This window comes from Electrophorus electricus, chromosome 24 (genome assembly GCF_041902795.1).
Source record: "Electrophorus electricus isolate QZ-2024a chromosome 24, ASM4190279v1, whole genome shotgun sequence".
In the NCBI taxonomy this organism is placed as follows: Eukaryota; Metazoa; Chordata; class Actinopteri; order Gymnotiformes; family Gymnotidae; genus Electrophorus; species Electrophorus electricus.
Genome location: NC_137520.1, coordinates 11,487,728 through 11,505,183, shown reverse-complemented (window position 1 = coordinate 11,505,183; position 17,456 = coordinate 11,487,728). Strand labels below are relative to the sequence as shown.

General features: G+C 46.8%; 1 protein-coding gene across 3 annotated transcripts; it reads left to right on the top strand.

The window, feature by feature from the left end:
- Nucleotides 1-82: 82 nt before the first annotated feature.
- On the top strand, nt 83-17,045 carry arhgef19 (Rho guanine nucleotide exchange factor (GEF) 19). Of its 3 annotated transcripts, XM_027014499.3 has the most exons (17): nt 83-897; nt 8,020-8,119; nt 9,598-10,255; nt 10,622-11,161; nt 11,367-11,499; nt 11,629-11,708; nt 11,798-12,039; nt 12,164-12,324; nt 12,667-12,819; nt 13,199-13,328; nt 13,841-13,915; nt 14,085-14,174; nt 14,276-14,439; nt 14,698-14,856; nt 15,508-15,587; nt 15,823-15,927; nt 16,033-17,045. In XM_027014499.3, exons 3-17 carry the CDS (start codon nt 9,619-9,621, stop codon nt 16,188-16,190), a joined length of 2,907 nt encoding a protein of 968 aa, XP_026870300.2. In that variant the 5' UTR covers nt 83-897; nt 8,020-8,119; nt 9,598-9,618; the 3' UTR covers nt 16,191-17,045. The 3 variants fall into 3 exon arrangements, with proteins under 3 accessions (XP_026870300.2, XP_026870298.2, XP_081562992.1); XM_027014497.3 differs by lacking the exon at nt 8,020-8,119; XM_081706866.1 differs by lacking the exons at nt 83-897; nt 8,020-8,119 and adding an exon at nt 1,469-1,585.
- The last annotated feature ends 411 nt before the right edge of the window (nt 17,046-17,456 follow it).

Sequence of the window (17,456 nt, the reverse complement as noted above, 5' to 3'; positions counted from 1 at the left end):
CATAGCTCAAGGTTTAATAAGCCTGGTAGTTTATGTAAGACCATGATACAATGATATTCAGGAGAGGAGCAGGCTTCCACTTCAGCATTTCTTAATTGAACACCTGAGGAGTTTGAGACAGAGAGTTAACAATAGGAGATTTCAGTTTGAGCATACCTTCTCAGCTACCTGCTTTCTTTTAAGTGATACTTACTTAATTACACACATGCACACATATACTGAGGCTTAAGTGGCATGCACACTTACACGGTGTTCCCCCTCCCTCTGCCTGTTTGCTCGCCTCCTATCCACTTTCAAAGCACTACTGTTGACACTGAGAAATCTGCAGACACTCACATGCCCCTCAGACAGGGAAGATTCTCCTCTCAGCCAGACGACAACCTGTGCATTTCTCCCTTATACTCTTCTGTTAGCAGGTGTTCCAAACGAAACCATAAATAACAGACAAAGGCAGAAGACATCTTGAGTGTGGAAGACAAGTGTCTTTCTCCATAAGTTGCGAGAGAGAGAGAGAGAGAGAGAGAGAGAGAGAGAGAGAGAGAGAGAAAAAACTATGAGCAGTGGGAAGAAAGCTGGAAGGGGGATCTGCATTTTAAGTAGGTAGAACAGACAGCATTTGTGTTTTTCATGTTTTTTTATGGCTTTCTTTGTGCGACGCTGAGCCGGAGTTCAGACGGAGGACTTTGCACTCATCATCTTGACCAGCTTCCAGCGTCTGTGGCAGGGTGTGCATGGGGGAACTGCAGTGGCGTAGGGAAGAGCACGCAAAAGGAAAAAGCCGAGCGGAAAACAAGGCAGTCATGGATACCGCCGTGCCACAGCCAGATGCTTCCCCTGCCTGGATCTGCACGCTGGTCCTGGCTGACCTCCAGTCCAGGAGCTACACACACTCATGAGGTACTGCTTCACTGATGGGCTGTAAATGTGAACGGCTCTGTGTAATGGCTCGGTGTAAAGCGTGTTAGAACACAGGCTGCATTTTTGATGGCCTTTATTTCAAGTCCTTTATTTACAATATATAAAATGTTTTCCATGAAGTGGCTGTGTTTTATTCTGTACTGCACTGCCTACGTGTATGTGGCTGTTTGGGAAGTTTTTAATGTTAAGTGCTTTCTGTTTTTTTAAAACATGGTGCATGCTTCATAGAGTGATATTTGTGTCAACAGCAGACTTGGTATGGATGTCCAAGGGCGTGCTGTGCAGACTATGATGCCATTGAAGCGCTGGGTTAAGTTTTTTCTGTTTTGAGTATTTCTGGGCTATGGCCAAGTGTCACAGACACTGCACGGACAGCATGCAAAAGCGGTACCTCTCAGCCCTACCAGCGACTGTACTCAAATGCAGAAAACACATGGGTAATAAAACCTTGGACGCGCTTGTTTGTGTGTGTGCTGTGCGTACCTTCCTGTGTGTGCATGCGTGCTTGTGTGCGTGCGTGTGGGTGTGTTCACGCGGCTGTGTGCAGGTGCGTGTTCGTGTGTGTGTGTGTTGTGCAGACTGTGTGTGTGTGTACTCTGTGGAGGGTGAGGATGTCTCCACTTGCTGAAGAGGGAAGCATGTGTACTGCTGCAGCTGGGGAAGGCAGGTGAGCGCATGTCTGGGACACGCAGGGAGGAGGGCTGTAAAACAAGCGTGCATAGCTGCGTGGTGGCCGCCAAAACCTTGCCATTTTGTGCTGACTGGTTGTAAAGAGCTATGTGAAGGGTCTGGACTGTTAAACAGGCAGGGCTTCTGTTAGTTGAGGGTACTGCGAACCTCTGGCCTTGGTTACTCCATTCCATTTAGTCGTTTAGGTCAAATGGAAATGTTTTCTACCCTTCAGGCAGTTTAAGACCACTATTAGTACCTCATTACAATACCGGTCAAATGGCAGTTTAAGAAAAGACATTAATCACTGTCTGTCTGTGTGATGAGTAAGTGTACTGTTACCACAAGCTCAGAGTGTCTACAGGAGCTCATCTGCTTGTTTAATACCTTATAATGGAGACGTAGTGTGTTTCTAAATAAAGCTGTGTGCATGCGTGACTCTGTATTGAGTGCGATGTCCTTTTTATGACCTAACGCCTGCCTGATGAAAAGCGTAAGCTGCTGCCATCAGTGGAAGGGCAATCAGTCTTTACCGTGACAGTGTGTGAGTTACGGCTGTGTGGAAGCTGCAGTGTCACCCCTCCAACACTGCCCAGGTGCCGCAGGAATATCAGCTGGCTAACAGCAGGTAGTTGTAGAACAAGAGCGTACCAAATCACAGCAAAGCCTTAAATCCCTCATTCACTCTTCTTCCTCTGCTGAGACCAGCTGGTCATTGTCCAAACAACCGCTTTGTCACTGGCTCTGTAAGAGATGGCTCAGTGACAAGCGACTAGGTTGGAGCTCTGTTGAATGGAGTGAGATCAGGTGCCTCCCAGTCTCCCAGGTGAGATGCGCTGAGTAGAACCGAGGAATTGTGTAATGACCTAGTCTTCCTTACCAGCCTATCATGAAGGAAACCCTTGATAAAGAGGTAATCTGACATAGGCACCAATCTCATTGTGTCTTTATTGGTGTTGAGGAATGGAAATGGAGTGGTGTGAGTATAATACCTGTGTGTGTATGTGAGTGACTCAGCAAAGTCTTGGATTTTACCACAGCATACTTACTCTCAGATGTGTCTGTCTGGCGTGTAATAATGTCTCCTGAATGAGAAAAATTCATTACGTCTCCACGCCAGACGAGGGAAGACAGCCATGGATAATTGACAGGTGTCTCCCCACAAACCCACTGGGTGTTAAGTAGGGTGTTGAGGCGGGAGCATCTGAGGTGTACGTGTGTGTAGACCTCATTAGTTTGAATTTTGTCTACCCACTCTGAGCCCTCACACCTCCCATACCAGAAATCCAGGGTGAATGTGTCTAGTATAGCAGTTAGGTTTCATGCAGCATGTCTGTGCAGAGAGTTCTGCCTGATTTACAGTTTAATTTCCCTGCGCTCCACGTCCTGCTCCAGTCCTCTCCACTCGCTTACTAAGGAGCACCTGCTTCATCACCTGTCCCCGCTCTGGATCTGCACCTACATGTACCTGGGCTGCAGATCCGTTTGGCGTCCGCCCTCATGCCCTCCCCTCCCCCACGGCAATGTTCTGTTCGCAAGGTCAGCGGGGCCGCTGAGGGCAAAAAGGGGTCCCCCAAGCTTGCTGCCAATGCCCTTTCAATCAACTCTGTTTGCCTGGCTTATTGTTAATAGCTTCCACAGGGCTGAGGGATGACAGTGTAGCTCACCTGCAGAATGAGTAGATGATGAAGGAAGAGGTGTGGGAGCCCCTCGGGGGAGGGCAGGGCGACCTACCAAAGCCTCACCTGGGGGGAGTCGCTCTGACTCCAGCGGCCAGGACGCAGCCGTACAAACAGGGGCCTGTTCTTGTTTCACGAGCTCAGGCACACAAGGGTCCGCGTTTGTCTTCCACTGTAGCTTACTGGGCAATTTGAGCGGAATGACAAGGGCCTAGTTATGTGGGGAATGCAGAAAGTGTCTGCATGTGTCAGAGGTCTTAGCTGGGAGTCTGGGGTGGGGGTTGCAGGGGATGCTCTTGGAAATGAACTTACTTTCTGTCTGCGTGCGGAACACCTAATTGTACACCAGACCCTACTTTTGGGAAAACCTTGTGCAGTTATTTTAATACGTTCACTCTATGGTACATTTTAGAATAGCTCGTAATAACCTGCATGCATGTGCTTCAGTGCTGAAGGTGTTACTTTTCATTTTTATACACTCATTTAAAAGAAAAAACAGGCCAAGCTGCTACGTGTGCTGGTTTCTTGTTCCTTCTTTTCCTTATATTGACCAATATTTTGAGGAATTTCCATTGTTTGAACATGTGTGTAGGTGTGTGTGTGTGTGTGTGCACGCGCACGTGTCTGCGTGTGTGCGTGTTTGTCTGTGAAAAGTGATCCTGCATAAGCTGAGGCCTACAGGTATGTATGCAAGGCTCACACCTGTCTAGCTCTGCAGCCCGCAGGCCGGCTCAGGCTTTCATTTGGCCAAGTCCCGTCACATCTGATATGATACGGTGCAAGCCTCTCCCAGGCACCTACCTCAGGACGGACTCTCCATAGAGAATACGCAACTACCTCGCTCCTACCTCAGGACGGACTCTCCATGGAGAATACGCAGCTACCTCTCTCCTACCTCAGGACGGACTCTCCATGGAGAATACGCAGCTACCTCGCTCCTACCTCAGGACGGACTCTCCATGGAGAATACGCAGCTACCTCGCTCCTACCTCAGGACGGACTCTCCACGACAAATACGTAGCTACCTCGCTCCTACCTCAGGACGGACTCTCCATGGAGAATACACAGCTACCTCGCTCCTACCTCAGGATGGACTCTCCACGACGAATACGTAGCTACCTCGCTCCTACCTCAGGACGGATTCTCCACGGAGTATACGCAGCTACCTCGCTCCTACCTCAGGACGGACTCTCCACGGAGAATACGCAGCTACCTCGCTCCTACCTCAGGACGGACTCTCCATGGAGAATACGCAGCTACCTCGCTCCTACATCAAGACGGACTCTCCACGACAAATACGTAGCTACCTTGCTCCTACCTCAGGACGGACTCTCCATGGAGAATACGCAGCTACCTCGCTCCTACCTCAGGACGGACTCTCCACGACGAATACATAGCTACCTCGCTCCTACCTCAGGACGGACTCTCCACGGAGAATACGCAGCTACCTCGCTCCTACCTCAGGATGGACTCTCCACGGAGAATACGCAGCTACCTCGCTCCTACATCAAGACGGACTCTCCACGACAAATACGTAGCTACCTCGCTCCTACCTCAGGACGGACTCTCCACGACGAATACATAGCTACCTCGCTCCTACCTCAGGACGGACTCTCCACGGCGTATACGCAGCTACCTCGCTCCTACCTCAGGACGGACTCTCCACGGCGTATACGCAGCTACCTCGCTCCTACCTCAGGATGGACTCTCCACGGAGAATACGCAGCTACCTCTCTAATGGCCTTCCTGTGTGGTCAGCTCTCCATAGTCTCTCTGAAAGACCTGCTAGTGCTGTCCAGTTGCTCGCAGAGCTAAAAGCAAAACTGATTTCATGGACAAGTCAGAATGCTTTGGGTTAAGTTTTTATTTGTAGTTTTCACATTTTGTATTTGAAAATGTGATGACTTTTTTGATTATTTGATGACTAATTTGATTATTTGATTATTTTACCTTTGAGTATTCTTACCTGGTTCACGTGTAATCCTTTCAAGATGACCTGTGAAGACCAGCCTGAGGAAGCCTCCGTCTCGGCGTGTTCTCACCCATCTGATCACATTTCAAAACAAGCCTGGTGTGTCTTGTCCTTTCCTGTCCTGATAATGAGCAGAGTGCAGGACACTGTCTCGCTGCACCACCGGAGTAGTTAACGACAGAAAACAGGAAACTGAATCTGAATGACCTCAGCGGACGCATCAGCAGACTGTCAAAAGTAGGTCATCGTCTCACTGGAGCACAGCTCTGCGTTGGAATCAATGATCTAATTGTGGCTTCTGAATCTAATGGATAGCGACATGAGGATGGGATGTCTCTTACCCGCCAGCTATCAGGGGATATGTGGCCCGCTTTGAAAAGCAGAAATGCGGCAAAAAAGAAAACCTAATTTCTTAATGTTATGATTTCATTGCATCCAACTCTGTGGTTATGGTTCAGCTCCAGATTGCTAGCACAGTCCGGTAAGAATCAAAATGACAGTTTGTTCATTTGCCATGTAACATCAAAGAAGGAACAGGGCACTGTGTGCCTTAGTTGCCACTGCACATGTGCAGGGAGATCCTTTTCCCCTATGTAGGCTCCCACATGCCCAGAAAGCAAAGCTACTACAAAACGGCCAATGAGAGCGCTGAGGAGGAGGATGCAATGTCCCCGCCTGGTTCCGGTCCCTTTCACTCCAACGCCACTGCTCGTGCGCAGTGTGTTGATACTCTTTTCTGTGCTGAAGTTGGTGCTTGAGCATCCTGTATGTACTGCACAGTTCTGTTCGACAAGCAGTGTCCAGGATGTGCCTAAGCGCTTTTTTTAAAGGGAGTAGCCACAGCAGGTGTGTCACATCAGACCAGCTCAGCGGCCTGTCCAAGTTTGCTTTAAGATGAGGTCATTGGTTCGGAAATAGTGCATGAGAACTGGCATGTGCTTAGGAACACTAAGGCATGTTTAAGTGGACTTGCTATCGTACTCTGTTACAATCAGTCTGTTGCTCTCTCTCACTCTCTTTCTCTATATCTGTCACGCTCTCTCTCTCTCTCTCTCTCTCTCTCTCTCCCTCTCCCTTTTTCTTTCTTTTCACCCTATTTCACGGCTATTGAGGAGTTGTGCACGTGGTGAGTGTTGAGGTTTCAAGCCGGGAGTTCTGTCACTGCCGTGGTTGATGGGAGATGAAGGCTTCAGGCACAAAGAGACATCGTGACCCCCTCCTCTGAATGTAAACACAAGGAGCTTTACTCCTAGCTGCTCCTGTTCTCCCTGCCTGAGGTCAGATCCATACCTACCACCATTAAAACCAGTTCCTCTTATTAAAGATAAGGGTGGTTTCACGTTTGGAATTCTGTCACCCTCATTGAGATCCATTACCTGTAATTAAAGACACCTTAGACACGTTAGGACAACCCGCAATGGAGTTGCTTATTAAGTTTAAGCTGCGGAAAATTTCGACTGCGTTCAACATCAAACGTAAAGTATTAACTTATGCAGAAAGCGGATTTTGAGCCGTTTTGATCTTGAGCTTGCCCCATCAAGCCATCCCAAGCCCCTAAAATATTGATACTCATTTTTGAAAATGTTCTACCTGTCATGACCTGTCAAGCATCATTAACTGCTGAAGTGTGGAGGTGCCTGGTGATGAGCTGTGCGCTCTCTGCGTGTGGAGCTGACCGCGGATGGCTTAACAGACGCCGGTGCCCTGGTTCTTCTAAGTAAGGCAATTAGAGTAGTTGTGCGAGCCTGGCCCAGCGCAATATAACACACAAACAGAAGCCTGTGTCACCACACTGCTAGACCTTTGCTCAAACAGGCCCTCAAGATGAGGGAAAATCCCAGAAATGCAGCAGAATTGCTAGCAGGAAGTTTTGAGTTTTTACAAAGGATTAAAACTCTGGAAGTGGAGGTTTATGTGCCCTTTACAGTTTGTGAGCAACACATCTTTCATTCATTTTTCCCATCACTTTCTGCAATTACTGACCCTGATATTAAGGTTGAACATACAGGTATTTGTTATACAAGCATACAGTTTATATAACTGAGACCTGAAAGATTGATTCAGTTTGACATAGATCTGTGCTTAACCTTCAGCCTCACCTATACACAAAATCCATGCTTTCCTGAAAATTTAATAAAAATTGACCATATTTCATAGCAGAGAGATCATGCCTCTACCTGGGCTTATGCACCAGGCCAGAGAGAAGAATTCTCTACTTTAATCACAGCCATCATAAAAGACCTGCCCGGTCTCTATTCATTTACCATGCAGACACACCGACTTAACAGAGCCTAGTGAAATTACAGGGAAAATAGGAACACCAAAGTAAGAAACATACTCAAATAACACCTTGGGAGAGGGGCAAATTATATGTTGGTTTTTATTGAAAACTCTAAACGACATGAGAAATGAAACTGATGGAATGGAAAGATGCAGGTTAATGGGCTGTAATGCAGGAGGCTGAAAGTCATGACTGATGAAACATGGCGGAAGAATTTACTGCACTTCTTTATACGACAGGTTAATCAGACTTGAACAAAAGGCCTTCAGCTGTATGCCTGGACTAAAGGGTTTGCTCATAATGAACATGATTCAAGGGACATGGGTATGTCCACCCATTTGGACTGTTTAGCTTACAGATCAAAATCTCTGCTCATTTTGAATTGCACCTTAATTTCATTGTGTGTGTGTGTGTGTGTGTGTGTGTGTGTGTGTGTGTGTGTGTGTGTGTGTGTGTGTGTGTGTGCGTGCGTGCGTGCGTGTGTGTGTCTGTGTGTGAAGGATCCCAATCCGTTCCCACACCCTCTCAAATCTCCTGTGCACCTAACAGCCTTCGCCATCTGCAAGAATAAAGAGATCCTTTGTTTGGAGTAGAGAACAGGTAACCATTTGTGTGTGTGTGTGTGAGTGTGGGTGTGGGTGTGTGGGTGAATGTGTGTGTGCACAGGGTTGCTTCTGTGTGGTTTGTGTGAGTGTATGTGTTGATAGTATGTGCGCTGTAGTGTTCGGGATCATGCTGTTCAGTTTGGGGACACTGGGTGGATATGAAGGGAGTTTTCTGGACTTTGTGCTTTTAATGGCACATGTAGTGCCAGGTGTGTCTTTGCACCTGTGCTTGATAGGAGAGCCTGCATGAATATATCTGTGCTGGCAAAAACAATTCCTAAGACCAGAGAGAATATATGGAAAGGGGAAGGTTTTGGTTCTAGTTTCTTTGCTCGAGGGTTTAGATTTACATTTTGTCATCTTGTGGCTCTTCAGGTTCAGGAACACGTTCACAGCTGTTCTGTTTACATATGTATGTATGAAAATTCTTAAGGTTCTGTACTTTGGCAAATCAATCACAGCAGACATTGGGAGGCCAAAAAAAAAATCATTCAACCCAGACACCTGTTTACTAGGGTCCCTGAGCACGTTTAATCTCCAGGTCTGTGTGCATTTTTTGTTGTCAGTAGCGAGTGAGGTCTGGGTCTATGGCGCTGACACCCTCCTGAAGAATAGCTTCTTAATGACCCTGGAGATGTCATGACCTGGGTTATCTCCACCCTGCGTTTCCCTGGGGCACAAGCGCAGGGGACTAATGGATGCTGTTGCTCCACTGACCCAGTTTGTTTGTTTAAATGGAGGGGTGTTTTTGAACTGCAGGAAAAAGGATGAGAGCAAGAGGCTGGCCAGTGAAAAACAAGAGGATTTTAAAATGCTTGGTTTTGAGTGTGAACACTTTGATCTCACTCTCGTTCTCTCTAGCATGGACGTAGGAGCAGGGGTGTCTGGGAGCCGGGGTGTGCGGGAGCAGGAGTGTGTGGGAGCAGGGGTGTGTGGGGAGGTCGCAGCAGTCGCAGAGGGAAGGGGGATAAGTATAGGGGCTGGGAGCTGAGAAAAACCGCACTCTTTAATTAGTGCAGGAAGACACGGTGCAGAAGCTTTGACAGAGCCAGCCAGGCACGGGGTGGCTTGTGTGTGTGGGAAGGGTGGGGTTGAGCCAACTGTTGGCTTTATCCATGACAACAACTGCACCGGCACCGAGACAAGATAGAATAAACTGCACTACAGAGGACCTGGACAGAAAGATAATGCTGGCCTGTGTGTGGCAGAGCGTGCTGATTGGTCTGCATTTTAAAAACAAATCAAGCTGTGATTGGTCTGCATTTTAAAAACAAATCAAGCTGAAGCTGGAAAAATGCTTCCCTCGATGAAATGCCTTTCTTACCATAAAGGACAAACGTAGCATTTGCGTTTTATGATCATGTGTAGTAAATTACATTAATCTTGAATACAGATACGCCCCACAGCCGTGATGTGTTCTGCCATCGCTAGGATCTGATTATCGTCTCTCTGTATTGTATCTTTCCTCTGCAGCTCCAATGTGTGGTCTGAGTCATGCTCCCTGGCTATGGATTGTACCCTCTCCCTGATTTCCAGCCTCACCTCCACACGTTCTACTGCCGAGGGGAGAGCCCTGTCATGTGGATCCCTGGCTCGCCCGAGGCCCAGGCTCTGAGTGACTCCCCAGAGAACAGGCCTCTTCTGCGCCAACACATCGCCGTGTGCCAGCAGGAGACCCTAGCCTTTATCGACCTTCAGCAACCCAGCACCAACAGCTTTTGCTCCTCGACCTCTCTGGGGAGATGCGGCTCCTTGCCGCGTTCCTCGGGCCCTGCTCATAACGGGCCCTGCTCGAACTTCTACCAGAAAGGAGACATGGGGGCAGATGCACCCCTGGGCGCCGATCCGGACCAGGACGGCCACGATGTTGGGGGAGCTCAGGATACCATCGGAGCACCCAGCATGGACTCACTTAAGACGGACACGGATAAGCTCTTGTCGCAACCCCTGGGTCTCGGTCCCAAAGGCCTGTTCCTCCCCCTGTCCCCTGCTTTTGTGGCCGAGGAAAGGGACTCTGAGGATGCTCAGCCCACTTCTCCGTGCTCCCCTCTGGGCTCGGAGCTCCAGGGCCCTGATCTGTTTCGTTTGCAGAGACGAACATCACAGGTGTCCTCGAAGGAGAAATCCATACGTAAGTGCCAACTTCACTCAGTGACGTGGCATGCTCCTATCCAGAGCCCAGCATCGTAAAAGCCAACAGAACCATAAACTGCTAAATACTTAAGCATAATTTAAGTACCACGCTTAAGTACCATTTATAATTCATTTTAACAATAAATAATAATAGGTAACCAAGCATGAAGTAAAATAATTATTTTGTTGTCATGAATCAAAAATGATTTGTAGCCTTTTTATTTAAGATGATTAAACATAATTGGTATGAGATAATTCAAGATAATTAATAATGTGTGTATCATGAATTCCAGATGACCTTGTTAAAAATGAGGAGCTTATGTTTGTTAATTACCAGTGCCACATCTCATATTTCGTGTGACAGGGCGCAAGATGAGGGTGTACTCACCTGACAGTCCGAGCGAAGAGTCTCTAAGCAGCGCGGGACTAGACTGTGACTCCCTCTTCCCTGGATCTTTTGAGTCGTTCATAGAGGGTGAACTGGGGCTTGTGGGCACCACTGTCCCCATGTCCCAGAGCTCCAGCCCCCTGATGGATTTAGATGAGGAGCTGGTCCTCACCTCTGCTCCTGCCCCTCGGCCGAGGTCCTCGGATCCCCCTCCAGAGGATCTGGGGCTGGGGGACAGTCCAGGCGAGAGAGAGACCGAGGAGGTGGAGCTGGAGGATTGCGGGCCTCTAGACGGCTTGGCCTTCGTGAGCGGCAGCTCACTGCCACTGGCCCACCCGCTGCCTGCGCCGCGCGCCCATTCGGCGGACCACGAGCGACGGCGCTTCTCGGCCTCCGAGCTCATCTCCCGCTTGCAGCTCTCGCAAAGGAAGAATTCCTTCACCTTACGGCTGGGAAAATCGCTGTCCGCCCGTGTGTCCTCGCGAGACCGGCAGCCGTCGGGAAACCCCTCTGACTGTGAGTACTTCACCAGAGCTCCTTCTGTGTAGCTCAGCTTTTCAGTCTTTGGCCTTGTGGAAGGGCTCCACGTAGAGTTTAACTATTACAGAGTCGCTATTGTATGTCTCAGGTGTCTTCTGGTTAAGGTCTCTTTCTGTGCTTTCCATTCTCACACACAGATGCTACATTTTTTTTTTAACTTCCCCCATCTATCCGTGTGTAGACAAACCCAGCACCAGACAACGCCTTTCAGGGGGGTCAAGTGACAGTACACCACACAGCCCAGCGGGATTTGCACCACCACTGCCCTCTGCTGACAGCGCCCTGCCACTGTACAGGAAGAGCTCCAAGCTCAGGTGATAGCAACTGTCCCTGTAATGACTGTAAAGAGAATCTCAACCACAGCATATAATATAATATGACATAATATTAAATGCTCATTTTAAATGATCATTTTAAATGCACCACATCTTTTCTCACCACAGCATGAGAAAAGATCCCATTGATGAAGACGGAGACAGTCCTCCAAGAAGTTCCAAACGTTTATCACGCTTTCTACCTAGTTGTAAGTATGCTTTCCTGAGCAAATTTCATGAAACTCGTACGTAACTATCACTTTCCTTCTCATGCTCTGTCTCTCTTTCTCTTCGCCAGTGGTCCTGTATCAGGAATACAGTGATGTGGCCATTAACAGAGAGATTCAGAGGCAACAGGGGGCGGAGCCTGGAACCGATGAAGACAGAGGCGGGGACAGTGCTTCTCCCAGCAACCTCTCGCCCTCCGGCTCCTTCCGCTCGTCGCGAGGCTCTGCCTTTTCCCTCTGGCAGGATATTCCTGATGTGCGGAGCAGTGGGCAGCTCGACAGTTTTAGCAACGAGGAGCGCAAATTGCAAGAGGTGAAGCTAATTCTCGTTAACCTTACGACTGATGTGATCATTTTACGCATTCATTTCAGTTTGCCTGGTAAATGAGCTTTTTGTTCTGACTTTAGCCTTGTCAATATTTTATCGCTTTTTTCAGGCTAAGTTTGAGTTGGTGACATCTGAGGCCTCATACATACGCAGCCTGACCATCGTGGTTGAACATTTCATGCAGTCTCTAGAGTTGACCGAATGCCTGGGAGCTCAGGACAGACAGTGGCTTTTCTCCAAGCTGCCCGACGTCAAGGACGTCAGTGAAAAGTATGGATGAAGCAAAACTAGAGTAAACGGAGAAACTGGGGTTCCTGTGGCAGCTTTTAGGGTGGTGTTTAGACGTGAAGCATCTCATGGCTCACTCACTCACACACAAATAGCCATCTGAATCGTCCTCACAAGGGGGAGCTCTTAGCACTCAAGTAGCTTTTGTGTGCATGACTGAAAAGGAGGAAACTGGACTATGCACCAGTCACACAGCGTGTTCTCATTTAATGAAACCTCCTTTCATCTATAATTGTTTTGTGTCTTTCTCTTCCTGTTCTTTTGTCACTTTGTGGCCTCCTCCCCTTGTCTCTTCTTCCTGTTTCCTGTTGCTTTTATCTCTAGGTTTCTACAAGATCTTGAGCACCGATTGGAAGGGGACATTTTACGTTTTGACGTGTGTGACATCGTCCTAGACCACTGTCCCGCACTTCGGAAGGTCTACCTCCCCTATGTCACCAACCAGGCTTATCAGGAGCAGACCTACCAAAGGCTCCTGTGAGCTCTCTTACTCTGTTTGTGGTTTTTGTTTTTTGCCCTTTTCCCTGCACCGCTGGCAGTCTGGACAATGGCAGTATATTTTCAGAGCCACTGTGCTGGGTTAGAGAGGCTTGGCGATCACAGGATTAGAAGACAAGTAGCAGCTGGGAGTGGTCTCGGGCTAGAGCAGCTGGGAGTGGTCTCGGGCTAGAGCAGCTGGGAGTGGTCTCGGGCTAGAGCAGCTGGGAGTGGTCTCGGGCTAGAGCAGCTGGGAGTGGTCTCGGGCTAGAGCTCTACATTATCAGTGCCCTGAAATAGGGATGAAAGAGAAAGGACACTTCAGTTAGGGTAGCCGAGCAGACCAGTACTAGACCGGTACATTCTTCTTCTTTCTCAGACAGGAGAATGCCCGCTTCCCTGGCATCCTGGCTCGTCTGGAGGAGGACCCTGTATGCCAGCGCCTCCCTCTCGCATCATTCCTCATCCTGCCCTTTCAAAGGATTACGCGTCTTAAAATGCTGGTGGAGGTGAGCGTCACAGCCACTAACCAATTCGGCACCACACAGGAATGCATCACACTCACAATCACTCACTTCTGACTTGTTAGGCGCATGGTAATAGTGTGACTGTAGCACGTGTGTTGGAAGGCAGTGTGACAGCCACCTACCTCGTTCATCGCTGCTCAGCTATTCAGCACAGGACAGCTGCTGAATGAATAAGACAGATGATTTTAACATTGTATCAGCAGTATCGCAGTGGTGGGTGTTGAGCTGCTGATAGTTTATTGGATAAAAAGTGTATTAGTGTCACTGCCACCCACTCATGTCCAGACAGCTGCAGCGCAGTGGCCAAAAACTGACCACTGATGAAGGACTAGAGGATGGCCAACACAGTTAGCACATGACTGCAGGTGGATTACAGATTGCAGATGTACTTTATTTTACCAAAAATGATTGCGCTTTTAAAAACCTTGAACTTGGAGAATTGCTTTATCAGACATATCAGAAAGAGAACATGATAGATACTCTCTTCATTACAGAACATCCTAAAGAGAACATCACCTGGTTCACGGGACGAGGACACAGCCACCAAGGCTTTTAATGAACTGAAAAAGGTGAAAATGTTATTCTTTTCTTACCAATAAACCCCCTGTTCCTTTTTTTTTTTTAAAGTGCATGTATAATATTCCAAATATTGGATAAACCACAAAGATAAATTGATCCGTACAAATTTGAGGGTCTTCACTGATTTAACTGATTTAATCTCCTTTTATGCCAAAACAGATTATAAAGGAATGTAACTCCAGTGTACAATCCATGAAGAGGATGGAGGAGCTAATTCATCTCAGCAAGAGAATACACTTTGAGGGCAAGGTACAAGATTTAATATTTATAAATAACGAACTGAAAATGTCCTTGTCATGTACAAATCTGGCATATTCCCAAACCATGTTTTTTTAAATCTCTTTTTATAGATATTCCCTCTCATCTCCCAGTCTCGCTGGTTAGTGAAACATGGTGAGCTGTTAGAGGTGGACACACAAACCATGAGCATATCCGGGTCAAAGTTCAAGCTGCCTACACGGCCCGTGTATCTGCACCTGTTTAATGACTGCCTCCTACTGTCCCGGAGAAAGGAGTGAGTGTCTAGTGAGAATGAGTGGGGAAGGCCGTGGGAAAGTTCTACGTGAATTATTTACGTAATAATTTATGTCTGGTCCTGACTGTGTGGTTTTTCCACCTACTGCTAGAGCCTAGGAAAAAACGCCAGGGCATGTGGTTTACTCTAAATCACTCTATAAGGTGTTAAAAGTAAACCAGCGTTGGCGGGCGCAGTAATAACATGATATAGTGCCATGAAACATGGTTACAAGGTGTTGTTTCTGCCCATGTTTAGCACGTGGAGGTTCATGGTGTTTGTACATGCGAAGATCGGTGATCTGAAGGTGAAGGACCTGAGCCAGAAGCTTCAGGGCATCTCGGGCTTCATCTTCCACCTGCAGCTGTGCGAGGGCCAGCAGCTGAAACATCAGATCCTGCTGAAGTCACTAACAGAGTGAGACCTACACTGCATCAAACGCACAGTCATGCCTTCCTGCTGCACTGATTCCTGTGAGATAACTGCAGTGGAGTTTTAATAGCAGTGGAGTTTTGATACTTTGCGGCCTCCTCCCTTTGTTTCTACGTCCTGTTTCCTGTTGGTTTTATCTCTAGCCATCTACAGGATCTTGAGCGTTTTACATTTTACCGAGTCCGTTTACTTGCACATAAGTAAGCATAAAAACAGAAGCATCATCCATTAAAGAAATCGCGTTCTTGATTAATTCACTTGGGTGCAGAGCAGAAATCATCTTATTCATCAAGATAGATATGATATCCATTTACTTAAATGACTCCTTTCAGTGCTGTAAGAACCAATAATATCAGGTATAAATGTCCATGTCAAACACTACCACTATTATGATTTCTTTCTGTAATTTACATTCCCTTCATTTCAAATATTGTCACTAACAGAGACACCTTTGTTGTTCAACAGTCACGATTAGGCGAATGATTAATTTCAGACTAGATCCTGAGGAAAACAAAGGGAAACTTTGCTGAGACTCGAGATGTTTCTTTTTTTGGCAGGCTGGATCATTTGAATCTGTTAACTCTGTTTACACGGCAGGCTTTTCTTACTGGTCCATGACCTTCACTTTCTCCACAGGAGCAGCAAACAGAGGTGGATCACAGCCATGTTCCCCCCTGAGCCAAAGACAGCCACTGAACAGACCAATGAGAATGAGGGTGTGTCAGCTCATATACTGCAGTGTGTGTGTGTGTGTGTGTGTGTGTGTGTGTGTGTGTGTGAGGCAGTGAGCAGATCAATGAGAATGAGGGTGTATCCGCTCATATACCGCAGTGTGTGTGTGAGAGAGACAGGCAGACACACACACACACACAGAGAAGATGTAATAGATTAAGGAAGCCACAAATATTCTACCAGAGGTTAACATCATGGGGCTTTGCTGTGTTCATGCAGATCTGTCTCAGGTTCAGTGTATTAAGAGCTACCAGGCCCAGGAGCATGACGAACTCACACTGGAGAAGGCAGACATTCTGCAAGCTAAAACCATTACAAGTGATGGTAAGATATGCCAGTAAAAGCTGTTGTGTATAAACACACACACACACGCACACACACACACACAACCAAACAAAACAACCCAACCCTGTTATTTCTTGATTGTAGGGTGGGTGGAGGGGATCCGGTTGTCTGATGGAGAGAGGGGCTGGTTCCCCAAATCCAACGTGGAGGAAATCACGAGTCGCCGCGCTCGCTTGCGAAACCTTCGCGAGAACATTCGGATCAAGTGTGTCACCCAGAAACTGGAGGGTGAAGCTCAGTGAGGGCCTGGAACATGCTGCATCTCCTTATTGAAAACCTTAATGAAACAGAAAGGCTTTATTTGACGATGTCTGAGATATAGTCTCATTTTTGAAAGGCAGTCATCTCAGCATCCTCTCAAGAAGACATCACACCTTTTGAGTTCGGAACGCCGCAGTGGGAGCCAAGCGTGTGCAGTAATGTAGCTGCAGAGCACTGCTAAAAGATGGACAGCATCACAGCAGTATCTTAAATTTACATTCTCTCTCTTCTTTTTTTGATTATTAGCATTTGTAGATATGTAGCATTTTAATAGACATGTATCATAAAGCACTACTGTCCCACAATCAAAAATGTGACAACAACAACAAAAAAAAAACAATGGCTAAAAGAATCAGGCTAAAAACGATCGCAGAAAACAAAGGTTCACGTCAGCTTGTAGTTTCAAACATAATTTCAGAGTTTCATTTTATAACAAATTGAAATATAATTCCTTTACATTTACTAATAGAGTAGCGAATTGACTTATTTCAACTTCACAACAGATTTGAATATTCACTATTGCAGTGATAGATTCAGCTTCCTTTTGGACTTCTGATTTAAAATGTTGTCGAAATTGGGTTTTTTTTTTCTGGTGTCCACTCCTACTTTTGAAACATTTGCATTCAGTATATCTTTATTTCAGATTATGAGCATTATTTATGACAGTAAGTCTTCCCATACATGATTGTGTGGATATTTTTGTAATTTTTGTTCCGAGGGAAGATGCTAAATAACTATCCCGAGAATGGTGTGTAAAAGCACAACAGAGATATACTCCTTTGTGGTGCATTGTTGTAAATGTTCTGTCTCAAAAATAAATGCGAATGTAAAAGAAATGTGTTTTTTAGCAGAAGCCAGTCTGCGCCACTATAAGGAATATAAGTAAAAGACAACAGGGCTGACCTTCAGGTTAAAAAAAAAAACACATTCATGAAATCTTTGAGCTTTTTATATACATTTTACTGGCTGGAAAAAAAGAAGGAAGATCCCATTTATGTACTTGTATCCAGACTCCTGAGCTCTACACTCACTCAGCAACTCTCCTAAAGATGGCTACCATTCATGGCTTGGGAGCATGAGACTGTGCAAGAGTTAAATTCAGTAGCAGTGGTAGTAAATTCAGTAGTAGTAGGTAAATTCAGCAACATTACTGTGACACCTAGACCAAAGACCTCGAGTGATTTCACTCAGTTTCCAACCATTTTAAATCAGAGCAGCGACACTTAAAGAATAGGGGTTGTGGTTAA

Coding starts and splice junctions, on each gene's coding strand:
- arhgef19 (XM_027014497.3), top strand. CDS start 9,619: ATGCTCCCTGGCTATGGATTGTACCCTCTCCCTGATTTCCAGCCTCAC. Junction 12,820..13,198: donor CAGACCTACCAAAGGCTCCT/GTGAGCTCTCTT, acceptor CTTCTTTCTCAG/ACAGGAGAATGCCCGCTTCC. Junction 13,916..14,084: donor CTTTTAATGAACTGAAAAAG/GTGAAAATGTTA, acceptor ATGCCAAAACAG/ATTATAAAGGAATGTAACTC.